This window comes from Anabrus simplex, chromosome 1 (genome assembly GCF_040414725.1).
Source record: "Anabrus simplex isolate iqAnaSimp1 chromosome 1, ASM4041472v1, whole genome shotgun sequence".
Lineage (NCBI taxonomy): Eukaryota > Metazoa > Arthropoda > Insecta > Orthoptera > Tettigoniidae > Anabrus > Anabrus simplex.
Genome location: NC_090265.1, coordinates 605,951,086 through 605,973,202, shown reverse-complemented (window position 1 = coordinate 605,973,202; position 22,117 = coordinate 605,951,086). Strand labels below are relative to the sequence as shown.

General features: G+C 39.2%; 1 protein-coding gene across 7 annotated transcripts in view; it reads left to right on the top strand.

Annotated features, from left to right (window-relative positions):
* LOC136857197 (TGF-beta-activated kinase 1 and MAP3K7-binding protein 2) overlaps positions 1-22,117 on the top strand; it is a 517,262-nt gene that overhangs the window by 312,211 nt on the left and 182,934 nt on the right. For all 7 annotated transcript variants that reach the window (XR_010858511.2, XR_010858512.2, XM_067135661.2 and 4 more), the window contains one exon: positions 15,784-15,947. Coding sequence is in view for 5 of the 7 variants with exons in the window: in XM_067135661.2 (XP_066991762.2) it covers positions 15,784-15,947 (164 nt within the window). In the remaining 2 variants the exon portion in view is untranslated. The remainder of the gene's footprint in view (positions 1-15,783; positions 15,948-22,117) is intronic.

Sequence of the window (22,117 nt, the reverse complement as noted above, 5' to 3'; positions counted from 1 at the left end):
CTAATCTTAATACCCTACATTATATCTGCCGAAAGTATGATGTAAATATAAACTATTCACCTGTCCCCTCGGACGACTGTAGTCATACCGGGACAGTGGAAAAAAAATGAAATGGCGTTTGGCTTTTAGTGCCTGCAGAGCCCAAGACGGGTTCGGCTCGACAGGTGCAGGTCTTTTGATTTGACTCCGTAGGCGACCTGCGCGTCGTGATGAGGATGAAATGATGATGAAGACAACACATACACCCAGCCCCCATGCCAGGGAAATTAACCAGTGATGGTTAACATTCCCGACCCTGCCGGGAATCGAACCCAGGACCCCTGTGACCGAAGGCCAACATTCTAACCATTTAGCCATGGAGCCGGGCACCGTGACAGTGATTTTAAATAATAATAATAATAATAGTAATGTTATGAGTTTTACGTCCAACTACGTAAATTTTTATGGTTTTTGGAGATGCCGAGGTGCCGGAATTTAGTCACCCAGGCGTTCTTTTATATGCCAGCAATTCTACCGACACGAGGCTGACGTATCTAAGCACCTTCAAATACCACCGGACTAAACCAGTATCGAACCTGCCAAGTTGGGCTGAAGCTATACTGTCAATATTAGAATATAAGGCATATTCAGTGGAGTGGGTGAGAGACGCCGTGAACGGATATTTTCATACTTTATTATGCGTATATAATTGTAGTATTATCGTTCGCAAGTCATCATCAAATTCAGATTATTTATTTTGCTCACTCATTAAGAATATTTATATCGTACCGGTCTATCGCAATCCCATAAAACCTCAGCTTCATCCATCCAAGAGCGGGCGAGAGAGCGAACGTGTGACGTCATGCTGTCATCGAGTCTTCGCAAGCGAAACGAATCCGAGCCTGGACTCGAAAGAGTCGAGTACCGCGATTCCAGGCATCACTCGCGCACATCACTATTTTTAACAGTATTTAAAAATATACAAACTCTATTTTACGGCATCGCTTTAGTTATAACTCTTATCATAGTAACTTTTTAGAAGGCAGGATACAGTTTACACAATAGTGAAACAAGAAACATACCTCAGTTAACACCTTTGGAAAAAAAAAAAACCGTTACTCTTTTCTGTTTATTACTGTTAACCTTTCCTCCTTTCACGTTGAAACTGCACGTCAATACCACGCAGCCGAGATTCGTAAATGGAGCTTGTCATCTGCAACTTCGGGGATTGCTTTCGCACGTGACCGGTAATTAATTCACACCCGACAAACAGCGAGGCGACGGCGATTTTCCGATTACTAGAAGTTTAATTTTTTCGGTTCCCGTCATATTAGCTCCCAGCATCACCTTTCTTTACTTGTTAACTGTTCCTCACAAACCACAAATGCCGTATTGCACAGTTAATGTTGCACAAAATTCGAGTTGCAAAGTATATTTTGCTTCGAGGGAGGAAATGCTTGCTTCGACAAATCGAGAAATTCGTGTAACCGAATTTCGAGTAATAGAGAAATAAATACACGTGACGAATAGGACAAATGGCAGGGAATTTTAAATTACTTCGAGATTCTGAAAATTTGAGTAATGGAGGTTCGAGATACCGAGGTTCGACTGTATTTTATTTCATGTTCTTCACTTCACAAAATTAGGCAACGCAAGTAATAATTTGAGGTAACGGTACAGAAACTGAGCGCATTCGCTGGGAATTTGCATTTATCAATGACTATTACGCTCGCTGTTAAAGGTTGTAGACAAATGTCGCCATCTCATACTTCAATATTCGCGGGAGAAATGAAGAATTTATCAGTGGCGTATGCTGAGTCCAAGACGTTGGGCTACCACTAGACTTAGGTTACCCCTTGACGATGGTTGGTTAGCGAATGACAAGCCTTTTAAGCGTTTTGAGCTGCAACGAAGAACAGTTGCCTTATGGATAATACAGGATAAACAGGGGCATATTTACCCATACTACTTGGCCTTAAGAGTAAAAGAGAACATGTTGCACATAACCGGCCATTAACAAAAGGCAAGGAGGGGAAACTCCAACACTCCTTATAGAAATTACTAAACACCTAAGTGGGCTTATGGCCCAAAGATACAGAGGTTAATCTGATATTACAAGAGGGTAACTAAAGGAGGAACCTTTAAAGCCAAGACGAGATTTACAAAATTTAGAGTTTGAAAACTTTAGTCAACCAATTGCGAGGTTGAATAGGAGACGGCAGAGGGTCACCACTCTTCTTTCCCTTACATTACATATTTCCCGGTAGGGAATAGAAACAGAGTCCTCAGACTTCGCCGAAAATCCTACATTTAAACCACCAGTTTACAAAATTACATTAAAAAAACGGCTAAAACCTTCCCTTCAAACTACCCGCAGGAGCTATCACATGTTTAGAAAAATTATTCCTTTACCTTGTATCGCTGGATATTCTTCAAGCAGGCCGCGCCCCTGCCTCCTAGGCCTCCGTCAAGTCACATTCCTAGGCACTGGAGCAATTCAGACAAGACGGCCCTAAAGTGCCCTGCTTATGTATTTCTATCAGGGGAAGCTTCCCGATTAAATTGAATCACACTTTGTTGATAAGCTGGATTCCTGTTACACAACCCCGGTTTTGATTGGCTAGAGAACATATTTACAAGCATATGATAGATTACAGTAGAGGGGGAACCAGCTGAAATGTTGACAACTTCGGTACATTTTTTAAAAAATCTTCAGAAAAAAGGTTTACTAATAATAAAAATGAAATTAAGTTCTAGGTTCATTTTTAGTGCGTGAGATTGAGTTGGCAAATCGATGTTAGACCCATCTAACTGTAGAAAACGAAATTCTTTGTGAGTTTACAAGTTCAAGTCCGTTGGCATAGATGGTAGTAGACAAGGCACGCAGTTTAAATAGTCGGGAACCCCTGGTATTATAATAATAATAATAATAATAATAATAATAATAATAATAATATCTTCATACACTTCATATACACAAAACACAACCACACTACCATCCACCACAGAAACACGTAATAGTGATGACGTCCCACCACACAGCGTTGGCGACAAGAAGAATATTCAGCCGTAAAACTAGACCTAACTACGGTACGGACTGAATAATGAATTTAGTAATAGAACAGGAATAATAATAGCAATAATAATGCTGCTTTCCCCTGTGGGTGGGGCCGGTAAAATACACTCACGGCATCTCTAGCCTGCCGTAAAAGGTGACTAAAAGGGGTCCCAGAGGCTTTCATTTTTGTAGCACTTTTGAGTGTGACATTGCTTCCAGTTATTTGTCAGGCTACTCGCTTTCATATTTCTTATCCGACCTCCCTTCGTCAGTTGTTGTTCTTTTCCTGTCCCGACGGTATTAGGTTTCCGAGGCCTGGGGAATCTTTCATGTTCAAGCCCTTTATGGTGCTTGTATTTGGCCAATACATTAATTCTAAGCATTGTTAGAACTTTCCATATTTTGCTAATGATGGTTGCCCAGTTATACTTTTTCTTGAGTCAATAGAAACTTGATAAACTCCATTCCTTCAGACCATCTACAAATGAAACTGACCAGATAAAGGATGATGTACATGAAATACACGCATTAGTGTAAGTAACCACCAAACACACACTTTCCTTGAAATACAGTATACTGGTGATTCAAATTTTACACAATGAATGATGATGACATTACATAGGTAGTAATAGTTTGTATGTACAGTAGATACGATAATAAGCTTTAGGGCTTTTTTTGTTTTTACAGAGAACTTTGTTCTGTGTTTTGAAAAAATAACCTCGTCTGTTCACGAGCAAGACTTCTCTAAAAATGAATGAAGGTTTGAATCACTTGAACTTAAGAATGCTTTACCGTTGTCTGTAGTAAGTGGTACTTTCGTTCGCCACTAGATGGCTGCCTGTGCGCAGGCGAACCATCTTGTGATGTGGAGAGTACGAATCTGGAAAAAATCGGAATGAAATAATAATAGTGAAAGGACACCTATATAAATCCTTAATGGCTGGCAACCACGTATTACGTAAGTGACAGAGAGTGTCCCTGTTGAAATACGTATTTCCACAGCTTCCCGTATAATCCCAGACCTGTAGTGTTTAGTGTGGGTAAGAGCTCGAACATCGGGTCGGCGGAAGCAGGGTGAGTCTGGGCCCACGCGTGACCACCGCTGGTCCATGGTCCAACAGCTCTGCACTCTGACCGGCTCTATTGTGGCTCTACGCCCTGTATTAGGGAGACGGAAAAGGACTGGTCCCCCACCTTCGGCTGTCTTGATAATTGCTTTCCGTCGTTTTCCATTCTCCTGCACTAAGGTGAATGCCGAGACAGTTCGTAGTACAGGCAACTAACGCCTACCCCCTCACTTTCTCCAAGCATCACCTGGTCTGAGAGGCGGCGTAACCGTCGAAAAGGCTCACCTTCTTCAAGGAAGGAATGAAAACATGTTAGTAGTAGTCGAACATCTTGGAACGCGACATAGATAGAACGTGCTCAGCTATTGCTGGTTTGTCTGGCTGGTTGAGACGGATATTACGTTGGTGTTCCTTGATACGAGTACCAATGGGACCGGAATGTTTGGCCAATGTATACCTTGCCGCAAGTACAAGGAATTTTGTACGCCCCAGGGTGTATTTTGTATGGCTTATTACTGCGAATGGTGCAGCCTTTGTAAGGCAGACCCTTCAACGATTACGGGCACCATGTGTTGTAAGTACAATGTACCTTTAAAAAAAAAGGGAAACAAGATCTTGCACGGAGAAACTTTATTTTACAGGCACATAAAATATTACATAGTACACATTGCTATTCAACATACTCACTATTCTTATCCAAGCTCTTGTTCCTCTACATCACCTAGCTCGATAGCTGCAGTCGCTTAAATGCGGCCAGTATCCAGTATTCGGGAGATAGTGTGTTCGAACCCCACTGTCGGCAGCCCTGAATATGGTTTTCCGTGGTTTCCTATTTTCACACCAGGCAAATGCTGGGGCTGTACCTTAACTACATCACCGAGCTCGATAGCTGCAGTCGCTTAAGTGCGGCCACTATCCAGTATTCGGGAGATAGTGGGTTCGAACCCCACTGTCGGCAGCCCTGAATATATGGTTTTCCGTGGTTTCCTATTTTCACACCAGGCAAATGCTGGGGCTGTACCTTAACTAAAGCCACAGACGCTTCCTCCCCATTCCTAGGCCTTTCCTGTCCCATCGTCGCCATAAGACATATCTGTGTCGGTGCGACGTAAAACAAATAGCAAAAAAAAAAAAAAAAAGTTTCTCTACATTAAGACATCGATCGATGTTGGCAAGACAGAAATCTGCTTCCAGTCTCTGAAGCCACGTCATGACGTTCATCCTCGAGCTTCATCATCGGTCCGAAGAGATGGAAATCACTAGAGACCTGGTCGGACGGTCATCGCTCAGCCCAGCTCAACAAAGTTTGCCTTTTTCTAGGTGAGATAAAGAGAATAATTCTGTGTTAGTATGTGTCTTTTTTTCAGGGATGGGGGGGGGGGGGGGTACCGTGAGGCTCCGCCCCACCTCACAGCCCGTGTTGACCTACTTATTTGCACAAATGACCGACAAGCGAGTACTAACGCAGGAACACATAGCCTAGTACAAGAAAGAGTACAGAATAACTTGAGGTGCAAAGGCTAGTCTTCTGCCAGCTACTTCCACCCCTCCGTAAAGGAGAAGTTATGAAAAACCTCCCTAAACCCACCAGGCAATCCCATATCTCCTTTCGGCACTGGTTAGCCTGTCGCGGTCATACCAAGACATCCTCGGCGCTAGACCACTGCCGCTCAAGAGCCACTGTCACTCCCGGTCTATGGCCGCCTGCAAGGCTTTCAAGGTAGAAAATGGAGAAGATAATTAAATTAAAAAGAAATTTTGATGCGAGGTCGAGAGAGAATAAATATAATGTAGTCTTGCAAACGACCATGCGGATGGCCAGTAATGCGAAAGCTCTTCCCAAAAGAGCTACTTCGCATACCCCCATTATTGCAGACACCACTTATACATTAAGGACGGACCGCATAGAGAACTTGGTGCCGCACCATAGTTGTCATAGCGGTGGTGGTGAATATTGCTTCAAGTGCACGTGCAACTGGGCATTCATCCTTCAATAACACTAATCAGAGGGGAAGGGGGGAGTAGAGGAGATGTGACAATTAGAAAAATGAAGGTATCAGCCAAAGAAAGACAAGTCCACTACGGGCATGAAAATGAAAAACTCCGTAGGCCTCATGACCTAATACCGTCGGGCTCTAAAATGAACAAGAGTTGATCAACTGAGGTCGGGTAGGACAGTATGAAAGTGAGGAGCCTGGCACAAGCAATGCCAGGGCTCAGCTAAAGACCCCTTGGTTGCCAACCCACGCTCCCAAGTTAAGAGTCCCTGGAGCCACTTTTAGTCGCCTCTTACGACAGGCAGGAGATATCATGGGTGTTATTCTACTACTGCCACCCGCAAGGCAAGTTAAAGTATATAAAAGCTCTCCCACAAACTTTACGTCTGATGTAAGATAAATAACTGGCATGGCAAGCATTCATCTCTGCTCTTCTGGAGGTAATTTCCCGTAATATTAAGGTTCTTAATACTGGTTGTTTGACTAGAAACTAATGGATAGTACAGGGCAAGGTATATTGCGGAAATCATATTAAGGATGTTGTCAAGAAAGGCTACAGATCTCTCCACATGGTTATGAGAGTATTTAGGGGGTGTAGTAAGGATGTAAGGAGAGGGTGTGTAAGTCTCTGGCAAGATCCCAACTAAAGTATGGTTCCAGTGTATGGGATTCTTATCAGGAATACTTGGTACGAGAACTGAAAATGATTCAAAGGAAAGCAGGACGATTTGTTCTGGGTGTTTTCGGACAAAGGAGTAGTATTACGAAAATGTCACAAACTTTGGGCTGGGAAGACTTGGAAGTAAGGGGACGAGATGCTCGACTAGGTGGTATGTTTCGAACCGTCAGTGGAGAGTTCGCGAGGTATGATATAAACAGACGAATAAGCTTGAGTGGTGTTTTTAAAAGTAGGAAAGAAGTATGAAGATAAAGTTGGAATTCAAGAGGAAATTGAGGCAAATATTCGTGTATAGGAGGAGGAGTTAGGGATTGGAATAATTTACCAAGGGAGATGTTCAACAGATTTCCAAATTCTTTGCAATTATTTAAGAAAAGACTATGAGAAGTGACACCTGGACGACTACCCTAAATGCAGATCAGTGGTGATTGATTGATTGATTGATTGATTGATTGATTGATCTGTGGCTTATGGTGGGATCAAGACGTGGGCTACTAGTAGACTTACGTTACCCCTTTTCGATCGTAGGTTTAGTGAACGCTAAACCTTCAGCATTTTGAGCTGCAGCCAATAGCCAACGGAGAAGCCTGTTGTGTTGTGACTTGTGAAATCTGCTTCACAAGCTACTGCCCTGGCCTCTGCTGCTGCCAATGCTCAACCCCTGATCAGTGGATATGGTAGCCGGAGGTTAAGCAAATTAAAGTCCGGCTTTGTGGCTAAATGGATAGAATCCTTGCCTTTGGTCCGATGGCCCCGGATCAGTTTTCAGAGGCAACCTCCTCATACTGTTAATTTCTCTGGCTTGGGGACTGGATATTTATGACGTCTTCGCCATTCATTTTATCCTCATTAGGACACCACCAACCCTATACAGATGCCAGGCACCATTATTATTATTATTATTATTATTATTATTATTATTATTATTATTATTATTATTATTATTATTATTATTATTATTAAATACAAATGCTGAATATTACTGCGGTCTTACCCATCGTCCATTGGTTTATTAGCTTCCTCGGGAGATCAGTGGTCGTGTCTGACCCATGATTACGGGTTCGATTCCAACCAACAAAAGATAACCTGAAAGATTGCATTTCAATTTAGCAGTTGTACGTATAAAAATAAAACTGTATTGTTCCTACAACAGCAGTCCTGCAGTGTCTTCCTACAAGGATGTAGAAGGAAACTGGAGTGAAATACCAGCACTCTTATCTATATGGTTAAGTCAGAAGTATGAGATAAGGAAGTACATACGATGAGTAACTCATGGTTGATGGCAGTGGCGATCTGACCGACCGTAGCCTAGCACACCTCTCCTCCCCGGTCCCCGCTCCCATCCGATATACAGTACAGCACCAAGCCCGATGGGTGAGGAGAGGGACGAGAGTCTCGGCTGCGATATCAGTCTCCGATGCTCAGCTCTCAGGAATACGTGCGACGTTTTTTCTCACTGCTTTCAAGTTTTGAAAATGGAACAGTGTGTCAGATGCTTACATTATAATGTGCTTTAGACTTCCATCGTTCTCAATTGAGGCTTGGGCTTCACCGATAGCCTTGGTAGCCCTCAGTATACGCCACTGGAATTTATTATTTCGATGTTGTGAAATCCGTAATAGTCACTACCGCTTCCGTATTACCGTAGTGCATTGGAGAAAACCATTGAAACTACGTAAAATCCGTAGCAGTTGGCATCTTTGATGACTTCTTTTTTTTTTTTTTTTGCTAGTTGCTTTATGTCGCACCGACACAGATACAGTGCATAACAGTCTTGTTTGTACACCCCATTTAACAGATATGTCTTTATAATGTCTAAATAGTACATAACCAATGCACGAGACTTGGATAAGTTATTGCACAAGGTGTTGAGAACTTGATTTTAGCGATCAAAAGTCTCGGTATATCATTTTTAAAGAATAGGAGTGAAATATGTTTTGTAGTGGCCTATTTGCTTGCAACAGTCTTGTTTGTTCACGTTCACTACCTCGTATTCGCTCGGGAACATTCCTAGTTACCTGGTGTGTATCTGTGCTGTGCTAGTGTGTATGGTTTCACAGTTAGTGCACCAGGCCGTGTGTTACACAATGAATAAAAGAACAGAGTTAAATGACGAATTGAAAATGTAATTGTATCTCTCGGATTGCAAGGGTATTCTCTGCGTGAAATTGGACGCAAAGTAAATAAACCGCATTCCACAACAGTACACTATGTGTTGGACAAATTCAGATATAGAGGAACCACAAGGAATTTGCCAAGAATAGCAAAAGAAAAGATACTGAATAGGCAAAATGAACGTTATATTGTGAAACAAGTAAAACAGAATCCACAATTAAGTGCACCTAAGATCCGCGTAATGCTGGAAGGAAGTACGAAGAATAAAATATCAAGTCAGACAATTCGTAAGGTATTGTGGAAATATGAGTATCACGGCAGACGACCATCGAAAAGGCTGTTTGTTACTTAAAAAGTCGACAAGCCAGAATGCAATTTTGCAGAGAGTATGAAAACAAGGATTGTACGTTCTGGAACAAAGTTATTTGGTCAGAGGAGACCAAAATATCTCTATACGATTCGGATGGAAACAGTTATGTATGAAGACAAGTAAATACAGTCAATAAACCTGCAAATGCCCTACCCACCGCAAAACATGGAGGTGGATCAATTCTGATTTGGGGGTGCATGTCGTCTTGTTGAGTGGAAAATATCGGAATCATCAATGGCATCATGGACAGATGAGATTATTTAAACATTTTAAAGACGAATGTCATACAGAGTGCAGTAAAAATGGGGTTGGGGTCTCGCTACATCTTTCAGAAAGACAATGACCCTAAGCACACAGCTAATTTTTGCAAACAGTTGCTGATATAGAACATACCAACGCAACTGCGAACTCCTGCCCAATCCCCTGACTTAAAACCCACAGAACTTTTGTTGGTCGACCTAAAAAGAAGGGTACATGCAAGGAAACTTCAATAATTTGAGCAGTTAAGAAGTACAGTTGACGAAGAAGGGGTAAAACCGATAAAGAAAGACGTGAAAAACTGGTTCATTCCATGCAGCAAAGGTGCAATGCAGTTCTCAAGGCCAGAGGATACTCATCGGGGTATTAAATACAAGGAAACAAGTGTTTTTGAGTGAAATTTTAATTTTCTTCTGCAAGTGTACAAACAAGATTGTTGCACGATGAAACGCCCGGTTTTGATACATTGCTTGTATTAGTGTTAAATTGTAAGATCACATATCTGTTTTTTATTATTTAAATTGTTTATTAATGTATCTATTACGATATGGGTAATAAAATACATCACAATAATTGTAATACAAAATTTTAACCATTATTTCGTTGCAATAAGCTGGTGTACAAACAAGACTGTTATGCACTGTAGGTCTTATGGCGACGATGGGATAAGGAAGGGCTAGGAGTTGGAAGGAAGCGGCCGTGGCCTTAATTAAGGTACAGCCCCAGCATTTGCCTGGTGTGAAAATGGGAAACAACGGAAAACCATTTTCAGGGCTGCCGACAGTGGGATTCGAACCTACTATCTCCCGAATACTGGATACTGGCCGCACTTAAGCGACTGCAGCTATCGAGCTCGGTAATTGATGACTTCTACAACCTTGCTCTGTAGCTATGATGGAAGAAGAAGGTACGTTATCTGGACGGTTAGGATTCTTGCCGTGGATAAGACCATTGGTCTGGACGGTTAGGATTCTTGCCGTGGACAAGACCATTGGTCTGGGCGGTTAGAAGCCGCGAAGCGGCGTTAGGCCCCTAGTTTCGTATACGACTTGCGCTTTTATTGTGCTGCGGTTGGTAACGGATTATCATCAACATACTTGACGGGAAGGAGATCACGTGCCACTTTACATTGGCCAATAAGAATACAAGTACCTACTTCAGAAATGAGCATGGCGTGTAATAATCTTTATTAGGGTATAAAAGTAAATATACTTCTTGGGGCGGGATGGTGGGTTCCTGGACATCGCAAAGAACACACCTCTCCTCTGAGACGCTCTCCAAGTAAGATTTCTCTAATTCCACTCACTTGTAACAAAAATTACGCCGGTCTACGAGCTGTACTAATGCCAATTTAACGTTTTTCTTGGTAATCCTTTGTGTGTTTCCATACCACCTGAGCCTGGATGACTATGCGACTATAGTGTCCTGTAATCTACCAACTTGAGCCATGTTTCAAATATTAGTATTTCTTATTTTGTCGCGTCTGGTTCCGACCATACTTCAAACAGATCTCATCTCAGCTGCTTGGATCTTGCTCACCTCTTCTGTCTTCATCATCCATACATTAGAATTGATATCCAATAGGTTTGGTATGGTTCTCTTTTATTTTAGTGGCATTTATTTGTTTCATAGTAGGTTTCAAATTACCGTACTTGATAAAAATTTCCTCCAGCTTGAATTCATTTGGTTATTTGTTCATTTATTGAACCTGTATTTGATATCATACTGCCAAAATATTGGAATTTAGTTGTCGTCTTCAGTTGCTTTCATTCCAAATAACGTGTCCTATTGGCTGCTCACTTGTTTGAATAATGATCAATTCACTCTTTTCTTTACAAAAAATTAGGCCAAATTCCTTAGCTACTGCTGCCCAGACATTAACCTGTTCCTGAACTTGATACAAATACAGTAGAGATAATACGCGACACCAAATAGCTTAATCATATTAATCATATTAAGCTATTTGGCGACACTGAGCGAGATATCGAGGGACAGCTATTGGAGCTCACTCTAGCGGATAGACCTGAACAGTACTGATTCTCTCATAAGAGCACGTGTATTTTTGTGTTAAGTTTTTGGTATTATTTATTCGTTTTCAGTGAGTTGACGTAATTAAATAGTAGCGTGTGTCATTCCTTGATATCTCCTCTCAACATGAGGAGAAAGGTATGCGCTGTGTTTGGCTGCAGCAAAGTAGAGAAAAATGCGCGGTCGTTCTTCAGGTTCCCTCGTGACAACATGTAAGTAATATTGTGTTTGCATATATATTCTTCCAGTCACAGATATTTTTATAGTACTTCATAATCTTCTGACCTGCTCGACCCATATTTTAACTGGCATAAAATGTAATACGCATATTTTACTCTATAGTGCAGCAGTTAACCTTCAATACCGATGTGTTGTTGTAGGTGTGATCTGTGGGTTTCGAAATGTCACAGAAGCGATTTGGATAAGGTGTACAAGTAAGAAGGGACGTTACGCTTATATAAGAATTATAAGATCTGTTCAGATCATTTCCAGGCCAGCGACTTTAGAAATCCTCGTCAATAGAGCCAAGGGTATGTTACATTTTTACTCTAATTGTACGTAAATATTCCTCAAAGCATCACTATCGACAACATTTTGATACTTTTCTTTCTTTTATCCCTCTTCTCAGATTAAAGCCGGGATTTTATAGATTTTCTTTCTGTTAGTAGGCTTCATGTTAAGAGGAAAATTGTCCAGATTTTAATTGTTAATTCATTGCATCATGTGTGTAAGGAATGTGCTGATATTTTTGTTGACAAGTGTCTTAATGTGAATGAGAAAAAAGACAAATCGAACCGTAAAAGTTCAGGCAGGAATGCTAAAGCTAAAAAAGTAATGCATAAATGAAATATCAAGCCATTTCACAGCAGTCCATTTCATATCTTGTTTGTGTGTCTTATTTCAGTCTTTGAATAATAACCTTTTAAATAATTCTTCATTCTAGAATTGCTTTAGCAACTTCGAAGTTAATATCTCAATAACACTTTCTTTCTAGACGTAATTTATTTATCCATTTCCGTATATACATTTCCATTGATATTTGAATTTAGAGCGATTTGTTCAGGTCAAGTCAAATACAGTAGAGACAATTCGCGACACTTACGGATTTCGCCTTGCTAAAATGGCAGACAATTCGACGGTGGCGCTCCTAGTGACTTGACCTGAACAAATCGCGCTAAATTCAAATATCGATGGAAATCTATATACGGAAATGGATAAATAAATTACGTCTAGAAAGAAAGTGGTATTGAGATATTAACTTCGAAGTTGCTAAAGCAATTCTGGATAAATGAATGAAGAATTATTTAAAAGGTTATTATTCAAAGACTGAAATAGACACATAAACAAGATATGAAATCGGCTGCTGTGAAATGGCTTGATCTTTCATTTATGCATTACTTTTTTAGCTTTAGCATTCCTGCCTGAACTTTTACGGTTGGATTTGTCTTTTTTCTCATTTAAAAAACATTGTATGATCACATTAAGACACTTGTCAATAAAAATATCGGCACATTCCTTACACACATGATGCAATGAATTAACATTTAAAAGCTGGACAATTTTCCTCTTAACATGAAGCCTACTAACAGAAAGAAAATCTATAAAATTCCGGCTTTAATCTGAGAAGAGGGATAAAAGAAAGAAAAGTATCAAAATGTTGCTGATAGTCATGCTTTGAGGAATATTTACGTACAATTAGAGTAAAAATGTAACATACCCTTGGCTGTATAGTCGAGGATTTTTAAAGTCGCTGGCCTGGAAATGATCTGAACAGATCTTATAATTCTTATATAAGCGTAACGTCCCTTCTTTCTTGTACACCTTATCCAAATCACTTCTGTGACATGTCAAAACCCACAGATCACACCTACAACAACACATCGGTATTGAAGGTTAACTGCTGCACTATACAATAAAATATGCGTATTACATTTTATGCCAGTTAAAATATGGGTCGAGCAGGTCAGAAGATTATGAAGTACTATAAAAATCTCTGTCACTGGAAGAATATATATGCAAACGCAATATTACTTGCATGTTCTTGTCACGAGGGAACCTGAAGAACGACCGCGCATTTTTCTCTACTTCGTAATTACTGCAGCCAAACACAGCACATACCTTTCCCCTCATGTTGAGAGGAAATATCAAGGAATGACACACGCTACTATTTAATTATGTCAACTCACTGAAAACGCATAAATAACACCAAAAACTTCACACAAAAATGTACGTGCTCTTATGAGAGAATCAGTACTGTTCAGGTCTATCCGCTAGAGTGAGCTCCAATAGCTGTCCCTCGATATCTCGCTCAGTGTCGCGTATTGTCTCTACTGTACTTGGTCAAGTCACTAGGAGCGCTACCGTCGAATTGTCTCCCATTTTAGCAAGGCGAAATCCGTAAGTGTCGCGTATTGTCTCTACTGTATTTGCTTGATATTTTGAATCACTGCACAAACGTCATCTGCAGGATGTAATTCTCATTTTATCTGTACCTATTGGGGATGTCAGATTTCATTAATTTCTGTGATGAAATTAAGTGGGGGACAGGACTCCACCTTATCTTCTTGTCTTTTTTATTTTTTTATTTACAAGTTGTTTCACGTCACACCGACACAGATAGGTCTTACGGCGATGGGGTTCGAACCTACTATCTCTCGAATACTGGATACTGGCCGCACTTAAGCGACTGCAGCTATCAAGCTCAATATGACATTCCTAACAGTGCTCCGACATAACTGTTCGCATTTTCATTTCCACCATGTTGTTTACAGTACCACTGTTTCTCAGTTCCATCCAAACTCTGTCTCTCTGTACAGAGCATTAAATGCCTTTTCAATATCCAAGAAGGCCATCCACAGTTCCTAGCAGAATCAAAATGATCGTATAAGACTTTATACATTCCTGTTCTTACACACCAACCTGGAAACTACGAAGGAAGAACCTTTGTTAACTGCTGACTTGTGAAATTATCTTGCAGAAAACAAAATATAAATCATGGAAAGAATGTCTAACGGAGTTGGGGTAGTGGACAAATGTGTGGAAGAGAGGCTGAGGTTATCAATATAGAAACAACTTTTATTATAATTTGGATCTACCTTATTCAATGCATAAAAACTGTTGTTTAGATGAAATTACAACATATATTTCAATCAGAACAAGTTTTGACACCCCTCTGCGTCATCATCAGCTGATATAGGTTCTAGGAAAAATTGGCAATCACATAAGTTTATCTACGTCAAATTGACCACAATTTAAAACCATATTAACAACTTAAAATGTTATTTTATAAGTGAGCAAACCGGTTTGCACATGTTTTCATCAATTTATGGTTTAAGACTCGCAAGTCTCGGACCTGTAGAAAATATGGACTTTGAGACAGTATAATAGTAACACAGTTTTAAGTTGTTAATATGGTTTTAAATTGTGTTCAATTTGACGTAGATAAACTTACGTGATTGCCAATTTTTCAAAGAACTTATATCAGCTGATGACGCAGAGGGGCGTCAAAACTAGTTCTGATTGAAATATATGTTGTAATTTCATCTAAACAACAGTTTTTATGTTTTGAATAAGGTGGATCCAAATTGTAATCTTGGTTCAATACGGACAAACAATGAAATTTATTAATTTAACACAATATAGAAACGGTTAGGCGTGTAATGTGCATGAATACAAAAAAATGCACCATGGATCTGCATTGATAAATTCATAGGTATTGTGAGATTATTAGAAAGATCCAGATGACTTGACCAACTGAAAGAGGAGTGAATTGGAGATCAGTAGTACAGAGTGAGGCATTACTACACAGGCAACACTGGAAGAGCCTCATTCAACTGCACTTAGCATGGTGTGAGGTAATATGATGATTACCACATTATTGTTTCTTTTAGTTAGAAATGGAAATTGGTATGCTTCAGGAGAGGTGATAGGTGATTCTCTTTGTTTGCAGTGAAATAGAAACATTTAACCCTTTTATAGCACACAGATTTTAATTTGAAAATAAACTGCACATTGGGGTCCAGCAGACCCAACCTAAAAGGTAATTTGCTAACCATAAGAAGTGCCCTATAAAAATGTTGCCTGACTTAAGATTGAAGAGAGAATGTCATTCAGTTACAGATGAAGACACAACTAATAACTAAAATTTGAGTGGGTTCTTTCGGACCCCAGTGTGCATTCTGAGTATTAGAAAAATGTATGATGATATAATATGAACCAAAATTTTGTTTCAGCATTATTGCAGCAACAACTGGAAAGGAAAAACCGGCTGCAATTGGAGCTGAAACGTGAGAAAGAGAGGCTGCGAGTTATTATACGAAGTGCTCGAGAAATGGAGCAAGATCTTGCTCAGAGACTGTTGACAAAGAAGAAAGCTCTTCCAGCAGTTAGCACAGTAGTACAGTGTTTCATTCTTAATTATCTGTTACATTTAGCAAAGCTTACTCATTTACATCAATTTAGCCATTTTACATCCCTACTTATTTTATAAGTTTTTGCATCTTATTTAATCCATTTGTGTCTCACTACTGTCAACCAAAATATTACGTGCACTCGAGTTTGGAGGTTGTTTATGAAATAACCAGCAGGCCTACAAAAAATTCCAATGACACCATCATTTTCCTCATTTTGTTTCATTTCATGTTAGGTCATGTATTGCAGGTAAAACACAAAAGGTGCCTGTTCATGCGTCAACTTTAGGACATTGTTTCTCAAAAACCCGTCATCTGATCATATCCAATTTTAACACGGTAGATATTGGGATGTGTTATACATGGTTTATAAATTTAAGAATTTTATGTTTTTATGTTTCGTAGAAAGAAGTTATTAATTTTGTAAGGTAACTTTTTCTGAGCTTGGGGTAGTTGGAAAATTGCATTTGTGGTCACACTGTGAGGTTATGCTGTACAGCTGAGAAATACATAAACGAATTCACTTTTTTAATACCAGTTTGCATTTGTATTTTGTATAATGATATCGATCAGTAACTGGCCGCTGCAGGGAAAGTCCTGCAACATCATACCGCGCCTCGCTTAAAATTGAATCTACTGATTACATGTTACATGTACAGTAACATTTGCCTTGCTGTTTTCTTAAAACTTTCCTCCGGTATTTAATAATTACATTTGATTAGCGCTCAAACGTATGGTATTAAGAGGTCATGTAAAAAACACTTTCAGCTTTTCTCATGAGAGTTTTGACCCTCCAATGACAGCTTTCAAAATGCTTTCCATGTTGTGTTTGCTGTATATATATATTTTTAAAGTTTCATTTGCATATATGTAACTATGTACAATATATATGTATTGGTTTGAGTCAACTTACAGTTCGTCACTAGAAAAATCATCTGCTGCGAGCTTGCATCCAGAAGATGGTAGGTTTGAACCTCACTGTTGGCAGCCCTGAAGATGGTTTTCAGTGGTTTCCCATTTTCACAGCAGGCAAATGCTGGGGCTGTACCTTAACTAAGGTCATGACCACTTCCTTCCCACTTCTAAGCCTTTCCTATAACATCGTCGCCATAAGACCTATCTGTATTGGTGTGATGTAATTGTAAAAATTGCTAATTAAAAAAAATAGAAAAATCATAAATTTCTAATTCATATCAATCGCTTTCAGAATGAGAACTTCTAAGACGACTACAGTTGGCTGTACTTCAGTATCTTCAGCAAGCTGGTCTTTTCCCCAATATTCTTTTTTCAATTTATATGGCATATTTTATCCATTTTTTTCCAGAGCTCCTGCATTACAGATTGTAAGGTTTCTTGGCATGGGCACAGCAAGGCTGCCAGAAGCTCACTGTGAAATGAACACTATAGAACTGATTTGGGCCTTTTTAAAGAACAACATTGCCAAACTAAACCAAGCAAATGCTGAAGAGAAGGCAAAAGGCATAAACGTAAGAGACCTATGAGCTCTAGAAAAAATGAATAAAACATGCCATAGAAATTTATATGGAATATTGGGCAAAAGACCACCTTCCTGAAGAGATTAAAGTCTAGTCAGCTGGAGTCCGTCTTGAAACTTCTGATTCTGGTATGAATTAGAAATTGGTGATGATATTTCTAGTGATGAACTGTAAGCTGACTCAAACCAATGTATATATTGTACATAGATATACACAAATAAAGACTTTTTAAAAACTAAAGAAACAAAGCAAAAACAAAAATAAAGCATTTTTAAAGCTGCCATTGGAGGGCCAAAGCCTTCATGAGAAAAGCTGATGGAACATGTTTTCCTTGACCTCTTAATATAATTTGTTTGAATGCTAATAACAGGTAATGACTAAGTAATGGAGGAATGTTTTAAGTAAACAACTAAAAAAATGTTACTGTACATGCAACTTGTAATAAGCCGATTCAACTACGTGCAAAGCGCGGCATGATGTTGCAGGGCTTTCCCTGCACCGGCCAGCTATTGATCCATATAATTCTACCCAGTACAAACATATTAAAAAAAAAAAAAACCGCAAATTTATTTACATATTTCAGTCATACAGCACAACAGTAGATTATATAAAAATCACGTGACTAAGAACACAATTTTCCAACCACTTTGATCCGAGAAAAAATTAGGTACCCTACAAATTTGACAGAAACTTTTTTTTCTTGGAAACATACAATTCTTAAATTTACAAACAATGTATAAAACATTCCAATGTATATTGTGTTAAAATTTGAATTCAAACTTAGAAGACAAAATATTGTGTAGTCGATATACTTTGTCCTTGTGGCAGCCTCCTCATGGGGGAAGTTGTATTAATCAAAATAACTGATTTTTGAGAAACAATGTCTTTAAGTTGACACTCGGTGGAGACATGTTTAAAACTAGGCACTTTATGCGTTCTACCTGTGATAAACAAATTTTAAAATACAAATTGAAAATTCCAAACCTACATGACCTATCATGGAATGAAACAATGGAAATGATGGTGTTACTGGATTTTCTGTAGGCCTATTGGTTATTTCATAAACAACCTCCAAACTCGAGTACACATAATATTTTGGTCGACAGTAGTTTCTGATTTGCTTGTTGCTTGATTTTTACCTAGTTATCTGATATGCAGATACATCCTAAAAAGTTTACACATTTACTGGCATTTTTAAAAATTAAGTACCATTGTAATGGGTAACAAGGAGGGATATTTGCACCATATTAGCATCACAATTGGGAAGTTTTGCCTTTACAAGGAGGTGTGTATATTTCTGCATGCTTGAATGTCTTATATAAGAGGGCAAGTGCATGTATAAAACCAGAGTTCAATTGTGCCTATTCTTCATTTGGCGATTATTTAGGTAAGTTTGCGTGATATATAAGCCATATTTTTACTCCTTTACAACAACTGTTAAGTTTTGCTTGGAAGTTTGTGTCCCAAAATGTTGAAATTCCATGTCTTGAATCATTGTTAAAATATTCTGCAGGCTAATTCAAATACAAGAGCAGTATATTTGCTTGCAGCTTTGAAGTTGGTATTGGATGTTGTTTGTGTATTTTGTTTGCAAACTATATAGCCTATTGATAGGGGTGGTGATTTGAACTTTTTGAAATCAGAAATTTAGCATTTTTAAGCATTTATACATCTATAATTGAATATTTTATAGTTAAATCTGATAAATAAGTAGTCTTTTGATAATGTTAATGTTAAATTAAAATTGCATACCTTGCTGGCTCTGTGGTGGAAAAATTGGCTGGATGTGATGATGTAAATCACAGGGTCATTGTAGGCTGGCTAAAGTGGAAACAAAATTTGCCTGTGTTCCGTGATAAGAGCATGCTACTGAAGCTTAAAGGGAAGTTCTACTTGATGGTGGTGAGTCCTGCACTGACTTACGCTTCAAAATAGTGGACATTTGATGAACACCACAAGAATCGACTAAATGCCATGATGATGAAGATTCTGAAAATGTCGGTAGGAGTTTCGAAGAAAGATGAGCGCATCAGAAGCACGTTACATGAAGGAGACAATTGTGGAAAAGGTTCAGCGTGAGCGAGTGATTCGGTTTGAGAAGGCGGACGAACAAGATGAAAATTATGTATCCTAAAAAAGCCCTTGACCCTCAGCTACCTGGGGTATGAAGAAGAGGAATGTCTAAGAACTACTGGGCCGTAACAGATCAAGCGATCTGCTTATGTTGAAACATGCAACTGCCATTAACAAAGTGTAACTGCATTCCGCTAATCGTGGAGGATATGGAGCAACAGCTCCACATCGAAGACATCATCAATGATGATGCATCGATGATGAAGTGAGCAGGAAGAGGAGACAGCGGCGTTGTATGACCATGCCGACAGTTATTGGACTGATGAAATTATCCAACCTTTATTTTTTGTTGTTTGTATGACTTTTAGTGTCGGGAGTGTCTGAGGACATGTTCGGCTTGCCTGGTGCAGGTCTTTCTATAGGCGACCTGCACGTCTGGATATGAGATGATGATGAGGTAGGGAAAGGGTGAAACCCAGTATAGGCATGTAGCCTACTTCTGTCGGATAACACCAAGGGGTCTGCTCAAAGCTTTACGTCTCCATCCGACATAAGATTCACCATCGATAGCATTATATGCCCTCACTCCATACGAGCACTGCAGCACCTCCCGGCCAACATTTTGATCGTAAAAATTTTTGACCAACTGGTCTCAAACGGGCTAACCACAGTGTTAGACCCTGTAGACTTCAGTGCCTTTGTTCTAAAAGTATTATTGTAAACTTATGATTAAACGATGGTAGCCTAACATTTTCACAGTAAAAGTACTGTTTACAGGATGTCTACAGGTCATAAGTCATGAAAAAGTAATCATTTGGAGTTTTGGTAACAAGTCCTGAAAAAAGTCCTGAATTTTGTTTTCAGGTCATAAAAATAGCTAATGAAGAAAAGATATGGGAAGTTTACTAGTCTCTACATTGAATAACCCATCAGTGCTATCCTGCTTTTCATTAACAGATTTATTTTAATCATCATGATTTCTCATTATCCAGCTGGGTCAGGGCATTTGTGGTTCTTCTCCAACTTCCTCTCCCCTTCCACTATTTTTTTTCTTTAATTTTGTTCCATTAGGTATCAGCCCCATGTGGATTTCATCAATGTCAGCTGCTTTCATAATTTTTATCCTTTTAACTCTTGATTCCACCGTTAACATTGCTATATAGTTTTCCATGTCTTCATACTGTACCACTATTGCCTCTCGCACATTATTTCTCACATTCAGGAATATGTCAGAATAGTCTTCACCGAGCTCGATAGCTGCAGTCGCTTAAGTGCGGCCAGTATCCAGTATTCGGGAGATAGTGGGTTCGAACCCCACTGCCAGCAGCCATGAAGATGGTTTTCCGTGGTTTCCCATTTTCACACCAGGCAAATGCTGGGGCTGTTCCTTAACTAAGGCCATGGACGTTTCCGTCCCATTCCTAGGCCTTTCCTGTCCCATCGTCGCCATAAGACATATCTATGTCGGTGCGACGTAAAACAAATAGCAAAAAAAAAAGTCTTCACATGTTTTCTTTATTTATTTTAGCTATGTTAGTAACTCTCAACCTTCATCTTTGCTCAGCTTTGTGTATACTCTTCTCATGCTTCTTACAAGCCCACATAGCATCGTTTTGCTCCCCTTTATAAGCTCTTCCATCTCTCTTGTGAATTTCTCCCAGCTTTCCTCTTTTTTCTACTAAAGTGTTTACATCTCTATTTAATTATTTGATACTTCCTTTTACATTCTTCCTTTTTATCTTTGTTCCGTTCTTGCCTTGCTTTCTTGTCTTCATTCACAACTTCCTTTATTGTTTCTTTCCACCATGTTGTCTCCTTTTCTTTTACTCTTACAGATTTTCTAAGACAGGTGTTCTCTGCATGGCTTATAAATGTCTCTTTAAACTTGGACCCTTCCACATTTCCAACTTCCATTGCTTGAATTTGTTGTTTCATTATCTACTTATTTTCCATACTTTTCTTTTATTTCCTTTATTCTTTCAATTTTTCTCACTCTCATTATTGCTGCCACCACTTGATGGTCTCCGCCAGATCTTCTCCCAGTCGAGCCATCCATCAACTGCGACTTCACTCTCCACCACAAAGTAATCGATTACTGTCTTCATCCTTCTGTTACCCCAACTATATTGTGTACTGGATTTGCTGTTGTTCTTTCTAAACCACATATTTTATCATATGGTTGAAAGTGTAAGACTTTTGAATAATAATTAAGATGTTTTTGAGAATAGGACTTTTGGATACTGTAATTAACATACTGACACCCCTAATTCAAAATTAATTACTAAATAAATATAAGTAGGTAGTGTTTTAATGTGTATCATTGGAAGTGCAATATTTTTTAGTAATTACGCTGCTAAATGTATTACAAAATAAATATAACATAATATGAGAGCAAATCAAAAAGTAAGTTACACTAACTCGCCACAAGAGCACGCTGTGTCTCATGACCTTGGCCAATGCAGAGCGAGCTACAGTAACTGCTGACACGTCCGATAGGAAGGTAGGTGTGGTATCCAGTCGTGTTGTGTGTGCAGAGCGGACTAGGCTCAATGGTGCGTCAACTGGATGTTCACTCCAAATTGGAGGTA